This window comes from Myotis brandtii, unplaced genomic scaffold, assembly GCF_000412655.1.
Source record: "Myotis brandtii unplaced genomic scaffold, ASM41265v1 scaffold334, whole genome shotgun sequence".
NCBI lineage: Eukaryota > Metazoa > Chordata > Mammalia > Chiroptera > Vespertilionidae > Myotis > Myotis brandtii.
The window spans coordinates 708,737-724,784 of record NW_005362885.1 but is presented as its reverse complement, the minus strand read 5'-3'; the positions used below and the strand labels follow the sequence as shown (position 1 = coordinate 724,784).

General features: G+C 53.2%; 1 protein-coding gene and 1 long non-coding RNA gene across 2 annotated transcripts in view; both read right to left on the bottom strand.

The window, feature by feature from the left end:
* SSU72 (SSU72 homolog, RNA polymerase II CTD phosphatase) overlaps positions 1-6,298 on the bottom strand; it is a gene marked incomplete at its 5' end in the record, with an annotated part of 12,423 nt that extends 6,125 nt beyond the window's left edge. The window contains one exon of the mRNA XM_014543772.1: positions 6,114-6,298. Within this exon, the coding sequence (XP_014399258.1) occupies positions 6,114-6,298 (185 nt within the window). The remainder of the gene's footprint in view (positions 1-6,113) is intronic.
* Positions 6,299-14,903: 8,605 nt separating this feature from the next.
* Positions 14,904-16,042, bottom strand: LOC106726944. The gene is made up of 2 exons (XR_001363092.1): positions 15,594-16,042; positions 14,904-15,030 (listed from the first exon to the last, which is right to left on the bottom strand). It is a non-coding gene; the product is annotated as an uncharacterized LOC106726944 (long non-coding RNA).
* Positions 16,043-16,048: the final 6 nt, after the last annotated feature.

The window sequence follows — 16,048 nt, the reverse complement described above, 5'->3', positions numbered from 1 at the left end:
TTGTTTCGAGGGCAGGAGGGCCCGGTGCCACGTCCTAATTCCACAGCCACCAGGAGGAGCAGCCCCAGCCAGGAGGTCCGACTCCTGGCCAGTGACCCCCTCTTCTCTGGTGTCTCCACTTCCCCTCCGACCCCTGCCCAGTGGGTGTGCCCGTCCAGGGACCCCTCCCCTGCAGCTGGAGCTACTTGGGCACCCAGGGGACGGGCGGTTCCTCAGCAGGGAAGCTGCCCAGCCCATCTCGGGACAGCTCACTTAGATTTTATGATGATGCAGCGGCAACATGTCTGCCTTTACCTGTGACCAGCCCCAACTGAATGGGGCCGAGGCCCGAAGAGCTCTGGACTTGAGGGCCAGGTAGGCTGGCACCCCTGGTTGCTCAGCCTGGCATCTCCCCCTCAGGACCCCTCTCTTTGAACCGCCCCCCAGAAAGTTTTCCCTGCCCTGGGAGGAGGGCCGCAGCCCTGAAATCCCACACCCAGTCCTCCAACGCCAGTTAGAGCCACGGCCATGGCCACCTGGAGCTCAGGTGCAGCACAGGCTGAGGGACCACACGTGGGAACCATTGCAAAGCACACCCAGGGGGACCAGGGAGGAGTGGCTGCCACCCTCTCCTTCCCAATCCTCCCACGACCCAGAGAAGCAACCAACCCTCTCCCATCACGGATACAGGCGACGCCCCCAAGGGCCTGTCCCACCCTCATTTTCCTGGCAAAGCATGGAGTCAGCACGGATACAAGACGTTTCCCATGACCACAGGCCAGGCCCAGCGGCTGCTGGCCAGGTGGGTGCATCCTGGAGCCCATCCCCCGCTGGAGGGCTGGCACCAGGGCAGGAGGCTGTGGGGAGCCCTTGGCACATGGGGGAGAGTAAGAACGGCCAAGAGCAGCTTTAAGCTGGAGAACCTCCCAAAGGGCTGTGGGGCCAGCTGGGAGCCTCAAACCACACTCAGAACCGCTCAACAAAAGCTTTCGAGCAGCACTTTTTATATTAAGAAATAAATTCAAACTCATTTCATAATCAAAGCAATTTCTGCAAAGCATGTAGGCTGCACAAGCGAGAGCGTGGGAACCCGAGTCCACTCGAAGAGGCGCTGCCCTGCTGCCCTGAGAAGAGGGGGGCCAGCTCTGCTGGGTCTGCAGTGGCCCCACCCCCCTGGCTTTAGGTCAGGTGACCCACTTTCAACACACCTGGTGTGTGTGTGGGGGTAAGACCAGGTCCACCCCTTAGGCCTGGGCGAGGATGCACAGCAGTGAGCATGGCCAGGGCACTGCGGATGTCCAGACCCACTAGTGACCCTGGCTTCACCTCATTCACCCCAGCAGTCGGCTCTGCTCAGCTTGTTAAATAAACAAACATCATTTTAAAAAACAATGTAAACAATAGCTGCCGACCAGGGTGAAATGCGACAGGGAGAGCCCAATGCTGCCCGTGCAGGTGCCAGGCGGGCGACAGGGACGCCCGCGCAGTGAGCCCGGCCTGGGGGGCGGACCAGGCAGCTGTTCCCACCCACCAAGCACAGCACGAGAAAGCGGCCAGCTGGGAACACGTCTGACGAGACCCAAAGAAGTTTCTGGAGCAGCCCCGTGGCTGCAGCTAGTTATGGTGCGGGGGCCTCAGAGGATGGCCCCCTCCCGAGCGCTGTGCCCACAACCGCACACCCAGCACGGAGGTCAGGAGGCTGTGGGACATACAGTGCGAGAAATCATTTTTATTTTTAGCTTTACCCCCAGATAAGAAAAAAGTACACAGTGAAGAAGTGGGTATACACACAAGTTAAGCCAAGGCCTGAACGACAAGGAAACTGAGGTGGAGAAGCACAGTGACTATTGTGGGAGATCGGGGGGCAGAGGTGCTGGACAGGCTCCCCGCCGTCTGCACACACGCGGACAGGCTCCGGGAGGGGTTACGTTCAAATTTCAAATCCATGTTTAGGGACAACTGGTCAGGTGTTCAAAGCCCACTAACATGTTTAGAGGCAGGCTTTTACTTGCTTTTTAAGGCAAATGGGTTTGTAATTTACAAAGCCGCTATCCCCCGAAAGGTTTCAAACAGCCCAGAGCCTCCTGCCAGACCAGCCCCTCCTCCCGGGCCCGCGGCGTCCGCGCAGCTCCAGGCTGGCCATTCCACACTAGAAGCAGGTGACCGTCTTTCCACCAAAGGCTCCCTAAGGACGCTCCCGGCTCAGCCGGGCTCCTGGGAGGAAGCTCAAGTGTGGAAAATGACCCCCCGGAGCTACACGAGTGCCCACAGGAAACACTACGTTTAAGCCACTCTGTATTCATGTGAACTCGTGGCAAAGGGAAGAAAATTTAAGGTCAAGGGGGAAAATGTGCACTTAAAAACGAACAGTTTGAGGCCAAAGATGTCATCAAGCAATACTTCAAATGCAAGAAATGGAACAAACTTGGCATTTGTTTCTCAAAAAGAAAAAAGACCGTCCGATGCACAAACATGGACAACCTCAGACCCCGCTGGTGTGAGCAGCGGCCTGGAGACCACGCATCCCGTCTCCAGCTGGAGAAGAGGGGCACCCTCTGAGAAGGCGGGCAGTGCGGAGCTGGGAGGGCTGGGACGGAAACAATGTTCTGGAAGCTGCCGAGACGGCGGCACAGCCCTGGGAGACGCACGGAAGCCACAGGCTGCCCTTTGGACGGACAGACTGCACACACCACAGACCCGTTAACGCAACTCAGAAGAGCTTTCGTCTGGAGGGTCAGGTGAACTCCGGTTTCCCGAACTATCAGTAAACAATCCCCAAAAGGAAAATGGTAACGAAACCGTGACTAACCTCCTTCCTGCTCCTGCTGGTGGAGAAACCACACCAGCTATTTCGTCAAGTCCTTCGCTCCTAATGGGACAACTGGCCAAACCTGACTGAGGCCAGTGCACGCAGGGACCTGAGGCCTGGCTGCACGGGGCAGATGCAGGCCGCCTCCAGAACCGGTCACTCTCTCCACGGAAAAGTCATCTGCCGGCCGTGGCCGGCGTGTCTCAGTGGTTCAGAGCATCAGCCTGCACCCTGAAGGGTCTCAATTCCTGGTCAAGGGCATGTACCTGGGCTACAGATTCCATCCCCAGCTCTGGTCAGGGTGGGTGTGGGAGGCAGCCAATCAAGGTGTCTCTTTCTCTCCCCCTCGCTCTCTCTAAAAATCAATGGAAAAAATACCCTTGGGTGAGGATCAACAACAAAGAAAATTCATTTGCCCCATGTGACATCTTAAAACAGCGGTTCTCAACCTGTGGGTCGTGACCCCTTTGGGGGTCGAACAACTCTTTCACAGGGGTCGCCTAAGCCCATCGGAAAACACACATATAATTACATATTGTTTTTGTGATTAATCACTATGCTTTAATTATGTTCAATTTGTAACAATGAAATTGGGGGTCACCACAACATGAGGAACTGTATTAAAGGGTCGCAGCATTAGGAAGGTTGAGAACCACTGTCTTAAAATATTTTTCTAGCTTTCTAATGGTTACTAGAGGCCCGGTGCACAAAATTCATGCATGGGTGTGTGTGTTCCCCTCAGCCCAGCCTGCACCCTCTCCAATCTGGGACCCCTCTCACAATCCAGGACTACTGGCTCCCAACCGCTCGCCTGCCTGCCCCCTAACCACTCACCTGCAGGCCTGGTCCCCCCGGCAAGTGCCCTCCCCTGCAGGCCTGGTCCCCCGCAAGTGCCATCCCCTGCAGGCCCGGTCCCTCCCAACTGCCCTCCCCTGCAGGCCATCTTGTGTCCACATGGGGGCGGCCATCTTGTGTTGGAGTGATGGTCAATTTGCATATTACTCATTATTATATAGGATAACCGCCACTTCTGCAAACACCAACCAGGCATCCTGTCCCAGGCACGGGGCTTAGCTCTTAGCTGCACGCATCAGGAGCAAATGAGGAAGCAAGCAAATCGCTAGGCCCCCCTGAGCTACATGCTGGTCCCATCGCTCATCAAGGATCCCCTCTCATATGCATTGCCAGGGTGACCCACTGATGGCCCTCCCCTCCCTCACCCTGGGCGATTACAGTGTTCAGTGACCCCTGGAGAAGATACCCTCCATTACTGGTCAAGGGCTGCACTTGGGTCACACTAAGCACCAAGCACAAGGTTGTTCTGCCCAAGTGAAGTCAATCAAGCAACGAAGGTGTCCCCCCCACACATGCCCAGAGTTTTGTGGGGGCAATCAAGAGGGGAGGGGGCTTTCCTACACAGGGTGGGTCGCCAGGAGACAAGTACTGTTGTTGACAGTGGGCACAGCAACCCGCCCCCCCACCCCCGCTTCCTGACATGGCAGAGGCACGCACGGGGTGGATGGACACACGGACACACACACACACACACACGTGCAGTTGTCTTTGGAACAGATGCTTCTGGGGGACACTGAGTTCTGAAAAGTGGGTTCTGCTCCTGTTGAACTATCAGGGACACGCACATCACCCTCCTGCTCAGAGTCCCTCTGGATTTCGTCTTTTAAAAATGTGTCAGCTGCCGGCCGCTGTGAAAGGGCCTCTGTGAGCACTGAGCGAGTGTGCAAGCACACCACCCCGTTCTCACCCCGTGGGTGTGAGCTTAAACGTGAACGCTGCTGACAGTATCTTCAGAACCAGCCAGGGTCTCACGATAAGCTCCAAGCACACGGAAGCCGGGGCTAAAACCCAGCTCCTTCCAGGGAAAAGGAACCCTGGTTAACGCTGCTGCCAGGCTAAGGGCAGCCTCAGCTCCAAGGACCCAGAGACTGTCCTGAGGCTGCTCCTCGGCCAGCCAGTGCCCGGCCTCCCCTCCTGGCCCAAGACTGTGAGCAGAGCAGTTGCTCCAACATGGAGACAGGACACAGGCGAGGACTCCCCACTGGAAACTTGGGGAGCTTCCCCCAATGCAGGCTCTGCCTGGGGTTCTGAGAAAGGGCCCGAGAACAGGCACTGCCCCAGCTGCGAGGGCTCCCGCCCGGCCAGCACGCCACCCGGGGGACTGGCTCCAGGTGCCACCCAGATCAGTCACAGCCGCCGTGGCCACCCAGACCCCCAAGGCCTGCTGCAGCACCGACAGGAAGTGCCTGTTTCTGCCCCAGGGCCCCCACCCATATCTACCTGGAGCCTGGCAGGAGCAGGGGCTCACACACCAGCTACAAGACCTCCGGGCCACTCTGGCTAACGAATCTAGATGGACAGAGAACACCTGTGGCCTATTAACACCTGTGCCAACATGGAGACCAAGCGTTCCATTTGGTGCTACATCCCCTTCACCTGATTCAGCTGGGTTCCACCCTGAGAACTACACGTCACGCAGTGACGGCAGAGGCCCAGGAGTCCACAGCAGCACAGGGTGGTAGGTGCCTGGTCAAAACCCCGGCAGCGATCACCTTAACCACACACAGCTCGGTGCCACGTTCACAAGACTATATTTAAAAAGTACCTTCCCCTTAAAAACCACGTGAGGACAGAGTGAGAAGATGCCACCTGCAAGCTGAGGAGAGGGGCCTCCGAGAGACCAACTCTGCCCACACCTTGACTTGGGTTTCTGCCCTCTAACTGTGAGGAAATAATGTGCTGTTTAAGCTAAAAGACAAACAAAGCACAAAACCCTTTCTTTCGTGAGTCTGAGGAAGCAGAGCCAGCCTGTTGCCTGATGCAAAGCAAAGTTCCTTCAAATCGTCATTTACTAACGGGCTTCCTTTGCTCACACACAAGGCCTTTCATGGATCTGACCTTCCAGAGACATCACCAGAGGTGGGTGCAGCAGCCGGCCGGTGTGGGTCAGTGCACACCCACTGGCACACACCTGCCTGCTCAGGAAAGCCGGCGGCCCTGCAGTGAGAAAAGCAACGGATCCTGCGGTTCCCTCCCCCATCTCATCTGTGTAATATCATGACCTTGTCACCATGGACTTCCCGTGTCTGTCTGCGTGCCCTACGTGTCCCCGGCCCCCAGGGTGCTGACCCTTGCACTGTCCAAGCAACACTAGAAACGCACTTAGTTCTCTGAGATGAGAAGACTCAGCACAGCACGCAGCGGCGGCCACGATCCACCCGCCTCCCAGATGCCCGCCATGGGGTCAGCACGATGCCTGTGCCACAGACCACCACACTGGGGTCTTGAAAAGGGGGACCCGCTGGGATACAGCTCCTTGTCTTTCCTAAGGAGATCGTTGTACATCTGATCATATGTCGTTTTGAAATCGTAAACGTTGGGCTTGTCGGGTGCTGGCCCCGGGAGCTTCACGTGAGTCCCTGTTCCGAAGGACCGGACGCTGAATCCCCGTTTGCTGGAAGACACAAAGGAGACAAAGATCACAGCTGGGTTAGGTCAGACACGGACCCTGCAAGCAGGGGCATGAGGTGGGGGCAAACAAGTGAGTGATCCTGTTGGTATTCGAGAGCATGCTTTTAAATAGTGAACTTTAAATGTTAGAGAGTCATGTAGCCTGTTACACAAAAACCAGACGAAACCGAAAATAACGGAGATGCAGGGCTGCCTGCCACCCTGGTTCTCTCCCACAACATGCTCCGCACCTCCAGCAGCGCCCAGCGCGCAGCAGGCATGACAAATGGCTGCTAGATGAACGGGACACAGGCCGCACTCAAGCGGAGCTGCCGAGTGACTAGGAAGCCTCTGGATAAGGTGCTGGCATCCAAGTGTCCAGCTGTGAAAGCCGGGGTCACCTCCACCCGACCTCTCACTTCTGGGAGCTCCCCGCCCCCCGCCCCCCGCATGCACCTGCAACCAGCCCCAGAACTGTCGGCAGGTCCATCCACACAGCAGGGCACTTCCTGCCACTGAGAAAGGGTGAGGGGCAGCACGCGCACTGAACCCAGAACTGGTCAGAGAACGCGGGGAAACAGGTGAGTGGCCAACCAACCAAGGGCCAGGCACTCGGCAGTGACAGAGAGGGAGGCCAGGCGTAAGGACGTCCGCAAGTGTGTGCTGTGACCAGAGGGCAACAGGCCCAGCCACCAATCAGACGTGCTGACCACCTCCTCCCAGTCCCCCCCTGCCCCTCACCAATCCAGGTAACATACAAGAAAAGGAGTATTTTCTGTCAAAGCCCCAACCAGCCTGACAAGTCACCTCAACCATGGCGGTGGGAACCAGGCAGCGACAGGAACCCACCACCTGCTCGATCCCCACAGGGTCATGGTCATCCCGGCTGGCCGCACCTGCTTCTCTGGAGGCCACGTTCCCCTAAGCTGGCGGCCCAGCTGACCACTGCCCCACAGGAACTGCCCCAACAAGCCACTTCCCCTGCAAGTGCCCTAAAGGCGCTGCCAATGCTCCAGCAACCTAACGGCTATCTAATGGGAAAATGTCCACCTCAAGGGAAAGAGTGAATTATTCCTCAGACCAACCCTTTCCGCAGAGTGTGAGACCCATCAGCCCGCACGGCCCTCCCGAGGGCAGAGGGCCTCATGGGAAAGCAGGGCGCACAGAAGCCCACAAGCACCAATGCCCCCACCTCTTCACTGGTTCACCCAAGGGCACCAGGAGCTGCCTCTCCGGCCGGCCAGCGGGAGGGATGTGCTGAGACCCACAGCTCCCCCAGGGCCGGCGTGGAGCTGAGGCCTGTGCCCAGCAGAAGGCAGGTCGTCCCTGTGGAGGGAGCAGCCAGGCCTGGGCCTCCTACGAGAGCTGAGGAGCATGTGGCCGAAGGTGCGCATTAACCAGGGAGAACACTGTGGCCAGGAGAGACCCGAAGTGCGAAAGCAGCTGCTCAGCACGTCCCTGGACCCACCCTGGTTCTGTCTCCAGAGGCCGCACGTCCCTCACGAGCCCTGCCTCCTGGCGGCAGCGCTCAACAAGTCACGTGAAGCCACATAGAGAAACACGCTCCACTCGGCTGTGCAGACACTGAAACTGAAGGCCTGCGGCAACCCTGCGTCGAGCACGTCTACGGTGCCATTTGCTTCTTTTAAATACGTTTTTATTGATTCCAGAGGAAGGGAGAGGGAGAGAGAGAGAAACATCAATGATGAGAATCACTGATTGGCTGCCTCCTGCACGCCCCCTCCTGGGGACCAAGTCCGCAACCCTGGCATGTGTCCCTGACCAGAATTGAACCTGGGACCTTTCAGTCCGCAGGCTGACGCTCTATCCACCGAGCCAAACCAGCCAGGGCTACGGTGCCATTTTCTAGCAGGCTAAGATGATGATTACCACTTTATAGCAATAAAGTGTTTTTCCTAGTCCTGTGGTCGGCAAACAGCGGCTCGCAAGCCACATGCGGCTCTTTGGCCACTTGAGTGTGGCTCTTCCTAAGCCTTAGGAGGACCCTAATTAAGTTAATAACAATGTACCTACCTATATAGTTTAAGTTTAAAAAATTTGGCTCTCAAAAGAAATTTCAATTGTTGTACTGTTGATATTTGGCTCTGTTGACTAATGAGTTTGCCGACCACTATCCTAAGGTATGTACATTGTTGGTTTAGACCAGGGGTCCTCAAACTATGGCCCACGGGCCACATGCAAATACAAATATTGTATTTGTTCCCGTTTTGTTTTTTTACTTCAAAATAAGATATGTGCAGTGTGCATAGGAATTTGTTTAGTTTTTTTTTTAAACTACAGTCCGGCCCTCCAACGGTCTGAGGGACAGTGAACTGGCCCCCTGTTTAAAAAGTTTGAGGACCCCTGGTTTAGACAGTGCTACTGCACACTTTAACAGACTGCAGTGCAGCGTGCATATCCATAACTTATGTGCGCGGGAAAACAAAACACACAGTACCTGAGGGCGTCTGGAACGCAGCCTGCAGTGTCTCAGCTGTGTCTGCAATGAGGTAACTGGATATTCGGGAGAGAATTTTTGGGGTCGAGCCCAGCTGGCGTGGCTCAGTGTCATTGAGAGTCAACCTATGAACCAGGAGATCACGGTTTGATTCCTGATTGGGGCACATGCCTGGGTTATAGTCTCGATCCCCAGTAGGGGTGTGTGCAGAAGGCAGCCGATCAATCATTCTCATCATTGATGTTTCTGTCTCTCTCTCTCCCTTCTCTGAAATCAATTAAAAAATATATACTATAAAAAAAGAAAAGAAAAAAGAGTTTCTTAGGCCCTGGCCGGTTAGCTCATTTGGTTAGAACGTTGTCCTGATACGCCAAAGTTCAGGTTCAATCCCCAGTCAGGGCAGGAACCAACCAATGAATGCATAAATAAGTGGAACAACAAATCAATGTCTCTTTCTCTAAAAGCAACAACAAAAAACAAGGAAGGAATGTATTAAAATGAGCCTAAGCACAGCCACACTTGAAACCATTGATGAACTATCCAGTGAGGACATCGGAGCCACAGCAAAGGAGTCAGGAAGCCCCAATGGTGACATTTCAAATGTGAAAAACCACTTCTCCTGGCAGCAGGTTTACCTTCCACTTTGATTCGACAGTATTTCCGGAAGCTCACTATTTGCTGGGGACACCCAGTGGTCAAAACAGACCCAATCTCTCCCTCAGCTCCTGGGGGGTGAGAAAATAAGTAAAACATCCAGGACACAGGACGGTGAGCAGCACGCCCAGAAGGCTTCTGGGAGAACCCCTATAGCAGTGGTTCTCAACCTTCCTAATGCCGCGACCCTTTAATACAGTTCCTCATGTTGTGGTGACCCCCAACTTCATTGTTACAAATTGAACATAATTAAAGCATAGTGATGAATCACAAAAACAATATGTAATTATATATGTGTTTTCCGATGATCTTAGGCGACCCCTGTGAAAGAGTCGTTCGACCCCCAAAGGGGTCGCGACCCACAGGTTGGGAACCGCTGTCCTATAGGGCCTTCCCCTCCACCTGCTGCAGCTGTCTGGGTCCGACCTGCGGGGGACGCCACCTGGCAGGCCTGTCTCCTGCACTCATCACGTCATGCTGGGTCTGAGGTTTCACTGGGTGTCCAGATGGAGCACTCCCCATATCCCCGACAGTAAGTCATCCCCACGGTAACCGGGCCCAGCCTTCCCCGCGACCGACCGCCCAGACAAGGCTCCTCGCTGGCTGGGTTTCTCTGAGGAACTGCCTGCTGCCATCCTCACCGCCCTCCAGACTCTGAGATCGTCACCAACCATGTTTAAAAATAAGATGAATGCAGTTTGTTCCTCCCCCAACAAAATGCTCACAAGTGGCAAAGGCTAATTAGCAGCAAAGCACTGTTTCTTCTAAGCTGGTGCAACGACATAACAGCCCATCTTGCGTGTGACAGCTGTGCCGTGTGAGAATTTGTTTCTTACATAAGAGAACCAAGGGCTAAAATAAAATTCCTGACAACAGGCTTTGTTTCAACGGCCAACTATTTTCTATGTTAATCTAACCTTCCAGACAAGTGTTTACCAAACGCCTTCACGAGTATAAAAATCTTTCATCAAGAACCTATCTGCCCTGGCTGGTGTGGCTCAGTTGGTTGGGGCATGTCCTGTACACCAGAAGGTGGCAGGTTTGATTCCCAGTCAGGACACAAGCGGAAGGCAATTGATCGATGTTTCCCTCTCTCTTTCCCTCCCTCTGTCTCCCTCTAAGATAAACAAAACCTATCCAAGACAATGTTAAATGTGGGGGTATAGAATTGTTTCCCTTGTTATCCAATGACTAAAGGGAAAATGCTAACGTTAAGAACACCAGAAGAATCCAGAAGAATCGTAAGGTCAGTGCTGTAGTGTGAGCACGACAAACCTACTGGGAAGCATTCCTCTGGCTAAGAGTGAGCCCAGACCTGCCAGCCTCCCGGGAGCACAGCCTGTGGGGACAGTGCCCTCACCACGTCCCCTCCACAGGTCAGTCACTGCTCCTCAGCCCCATCGCTGGCTACAGGACCTCATGCCCACAGAACACAACCAGCTGCTCCCAAGCTACCCCACCTACAGTCTGCCTGCAACGTCACGTTGAGCCGGCCAGGACTGGGAAGACACACTTCTGAAATGTCAACATTCCAATAAAATTTATGTTCTCACCAGCAAATTGTGGGCCCTAAACACATTCCAATAAACATTTTCTATGATTTCATTTATTATGATCCCACAAGGCCAAGAATGAAACGGAGCGGCTTCTAAGCAGATCTGTGCCTTGAACTTGTGATAAATGTGCCATTTAGACTGCCCGGTTGGTGCCCTGCTTGGACGCCCTCCTGCCCCGTTCCTGGACCCTGTCTTCTCACAGGCCACCTTGCTCTGCTGGCCACTGGGGGCTCCCCCTCACACAGCACCAGCACCAGCAGAAGGCAGTCCCAGGCCGGGACGCACACCACCGGCTGCACCGGCTCGGGCGCCGGTCCTCATCTGTCGGGGCTGTTCCCATGCCTGGTCTGCCCGGTTCTGTCTCAATGTTCACCTTCAAATGGAATTCTCCACCCTGTCCTGCTTCTGAAGACAAAAACCACATAGCCCCTCAGAGCCCACGAAGGTGGACGTGGTCCTCTGCCATTCCCAGGACCTGACTTCAGACCCAGTCACCTTCTCACATTTCTAGTTGGCTTCCTTTTTCCTTTAAGTTCTCCCAGAACTGAGATATCAAAGTTTCAGCCACAGAGGCTGCAGGACCCAGCTGACCCACCCTAGTAAGCAGTTTCTGTAAATGTGTTCAGACCAGAGGTTTTGGGCACCTTGAGTGGGAGCACCCTATGTCTGAGATGTGCCAGGTGTGTGACCACACCACCTCAGGCAGCCTGAGACACGTCCCTTCTGGGAGGAGGTCCGAGCGCCTTCTCTCCCCGTGTGGCTTGGGGCCCACATGATGTGAAGATCTGAGAGCACCGTCCAGATCGGAGAACTGCAGGACCTCAGTTGACTGTGGCACCCACCCACCTCCACCCCCTGGATCCCTCCTTCAACCCAGGTTTTCTTTCCCATCTTGAGTCTTGGTTGTCACATCTGCAATGACCGGGCCCCTTGGGTCCCTCACAAGCTGGGGCCTCCTCCTCCCCTGTGCCTGTGAGCATCTAAGGGTGTCCAGACGCAGTCAGGTGGGGCTGGGAAAGCACCTGCTAGAGGAGCTCCAGAGACGGGCTCACCTGTTTCTCCCATGTTTGCAGCCCCTGCTCACCTTCCCAAAACCACACAGCCAGGGAGTTGTGACTGAGAACTCAGCCCAGCAGCTCATAGAAGTCTGTCTTTAAAATTTGTTTTGAATTGCTGCATGTACAATTAGAAATGTAGCTTCCAAAAATCAACATGCCTCTTAACATCTAGGAGGTAGTTTGGAACAAAAAATGAATTGGCTCTAAAGAGAAATCTTAATCCACAAAGTACAAAGAACAGGAGTCCCTATGGAAGCATACAAGTCTTCCAACACCTTAAAAACCTAATACCCCCCCCCCCCACTGGTATTTCAAAAATTTTAGTCTGAAAAGATAAAAATGATCACCCCAGGGAACATTCTGACTAGCTCTAGAAAGTGCCAACACTCATTATCACTTGTATTCGACTTGTCAAAAAAAGATGCAGTCCAAGCTGATTTCAACAGGGCAAAAATAAAACAGGGTTTCACTGATAAACTACCTACAGAGTGTGTTCAGGTAACCACATTCTTTTTGATATTTATTTGTTTTCCTATGCATACTCTTTTGTATTTGTAACCAGACTGCACACAAGTTTCTTGCTTTTTTCCACCTACCACATCATCTTTCTTTGCTTTCCACAAACATCACTTTAAGGTCTAAGTCTCTAAATCTGACTTTCATAAGCTCTCCTAATTGTAACAGAAACCTTCAATAAGTTTCTGAAGATGCTTTTAAACCCTGTAAAAAATCCAAATACATAAAGCCATAAGTAATTTCTCAACAGTGAGAAAGACATGAAAAATTGTTCAATATCAAAGAAATTTAAAAATAAAGGAAGGTGAGATCCACACTTCTGCCCTGGTAGCATGAAAAGATTGTGAGGAAATGAGAATTTTATAAATAGGTATTTTCTGGAAGGCAGTCTGGCAAAAACGTATGAAAATGTAACTCCACCTCTAGGAATTTATGCCAAGGAAATAACCAGAAAATGTGCAGATACTTAGATGGCACAAGGATGTTGACATTGTACAACTGCAAAATAGAACAAGAACACCCAAATGTCTATTAATGGGAGACTGGATACAAGTCACCCTGCCCAGGGTCCCAACCACTGGCTGTCACCACAGGAACAGATGTTCAAACTCAAGGCATCAAAATGAAAGTGACCCTGGTCAAGTTGCTCAGTTGGTTAGAGTGTCGTCCAGATACACCAAGGGCTTGATTCCTGGTCAGGGCACATACAAGAAGCAACCAATGAATGCATAAATAAGCAGAACAACAAATCGATGTTTCTCTCAAATAAATAAATAATTTTTTAAAAAAACACAGAAATGAGTACTGCAATCAGACCATGTTCACAACATGATGTGAAGAGAGGTTGCAGAGCTTCATTTTGATCTCCCTTTAAGTGTATTAGACACAGAAAAATGGTATTTTGAGTGATCTTCATCTTCCATATTTTCTTCAGTGAGAATTTTGCAAACAAAGATTACTTTTTTAACAAAGGAAAACACTCCCCAAAATAGGCATTTTAGAAATTAAAGAGCCATGTCTAGCCAAAACCGGTCTGGCTCAGTGGATAGAGTGTCGTGTGGACTGAAGGATCCCGGGTTCGATTCTGGTCAGGGGCATGTACCTGGGTTGCGGGCACGTCCCCAGTGGGAGATGTGCGGGAGGCAGCTGATCGATGTTTCTCTCTCATCGATGTTTCTGACTCTCTATCTCTCTCCCTTCCTCTCTGTAAAAAATCAATAAAATATATTAAAAAAAAAAAAAGCCATGTCTAAAAGAACCTTACATTCACCACATGAATAACATGTTAACCTAAACTTACCTCCTTTGTCCTCATTCTGCCCTTCTGATGAGTAAACTTGAAAGATAGTAAACTCAGTAAAAGCACACAAAAGAATTCCTACTCTGGCTTTTTTTGCCCCTCTTTCCACAGGAGACCCAATGCTGTGCTGGCTCCCACCACTATGAACTACTAAGAACTTGCTATCTTTTTATTTTTCATTTTTATTTATTGACTAGGGGCCCAGTGCATGAATTCGTGCACCTTGAAAGGAACTGTGGGCCTTGAGGCTGCGGTGGGCACAGTGATGGGTCTCGGCCCATCCTCCTCACCCCTACCTGGCCCCTCCCGCCACTGCCCCTGGTACCCTGTCTGCAGGCAGCCCTGCTCCCCTCGACACCCCACATGCTGACAGCGCTGTTCCCGCTTGTACCTGCTGACAGTGTGGAGCGATTGGGGCCGGTGCCAGCAGCGGGTGCTAGCGGGGCCAGTGCTGTCAATGGTGCGAGCAGCAGCTGCTGCCCCTATCACCCCTCAGGAGCAGAGGGAGGTGGAGAAGCCCTCAGGGGCAATCGGGGCCAGCAGCCACCACTCACACCCGCTGATGGCGCTGAGTGATCTGGACCGGACCGACGCCGGGCACTGGCAGCGGGTGCGAGCGGCGCCTCTGGCACCAGCAGAGGATGTGAGCGCCAGCCGGGACTGTGGTGCGTGGGAGCAAAGAATTTTCAGTAACCACCAGAGGCTCACCCCAATGACAGCAACCGGTGCCCCGCCTTGGTCTGGCACCCCCTCTCACCTGCTCCGCTATTCTCCCCATGGCCAATGTCCGCCATGTTCTGCACACACCCCCTGGTGGCGGTTGTTCGGTCGTTCCTACTGTTCCGCCCTTCGTTCTATTTGCATATTAGCCTTTTATTATATAGGATTTTAGAGAGAGGAGAAGGGGGGGGGGTTGTGTATCAATCTGTTGTTCCACTTATTTTTGCACTCGGCCATGGTAGCTTCTTGTGTGTGCCCTGACCTGGATCAAACCCACAACCTTGGTGTTATCTGGCTGACGCTCTAACCAACTGAGCTCCCGGGGCCAGCCCAGGGCATCAGACAGGCATGACTTTGAAACCGATTTCACTCACAAAGTTGCTGCAGGTAATTTTTTAAACTTTTTCTTTTCTAAGATTTCATCCCAACTTTATTACACAAATACTTAGTAGCAGAAGGACTTAAACAAAGGATCACCAGCCAGAACCAGCAGGATGAGGTGGTCTCCACAGCACCTGTTATTATAATTAAAAACATTCAATATCAGTTCCCTTGAGCAGTTTTCCAGGGGTGTGAACGCTGCATTCTTCTGCTTAAATTTACCCAATTTTTAATGACTGGAGACATAATGCTGTTTGGGGGGTGACCCAGCACAATGTAACTCCAGCATGTTTCTAGTTTTAAAATAACTTTACAGTTTAAAAATAACCTGCACATAGACTTCTTAGGTTCAAAGCGTGTGATAACACGCTACCCAAAACGGCATCCCGTGAACACTGCGGACCGGCCGCCGATGATGTTGGGAGGCATCAAACTCCTCCGTAGAGGATCATGGCCACGGGACCCTGCCCGCCTCAGCAGGGAAACCAGAGTGCGGGGGCCCCACCCTCCCGTCACCCGGGGCTCAGGCAGGGCCGGTCACAGCAGCCAGGCTCTGCTGAGCTGTCACATCCGCACACAGGGGCGCCGGGAGAGAAGGCAGCTCCCACTGCGCTTTACTGTCACCACTGACGGGTGCACCGAACTGTCACAATAATGCGAATGACCGAGGGCAAAACTCTGTCAGGCAAGAACAAACTTTCACTGAAGACACCAGGGTCCCCGAGGAGGAGTTACGCTGAAATATCACGCGAGGCGCCCACTCCACTGCCCTCCAGAGCCGCCGGGGGCCCTTCCAAGGGGTCGGGGAGGGTTTCTGACTCGAGACTTGAACGTGTGGCTAGAAGCAAACACACAAATTCCTGACGTTGACAACACGGCTATTTCCCTATTTTTTTTTTAAAAAGCGTCTTCCTGTGCTGAGGTCACGTCCTGCAGGTTTCCCAACAGGTGGTAAGTGACGCTTCGCCCTGGACCCTAAGCCGGCGTCTGGGCCAGACAGGCCCCCCATTTTCCGATGCGCCGACGGGCGTGCCAGGCGGGCGCGCCGAGCACCAGCCACCGGGTCTCCTAGGAGCTTTGAGGTTCCGGCGGCGCGGGAACGTTTTCACTTCGAACTTGGATTTCCCCGCGATGCTGAGCACACGTGGGCGC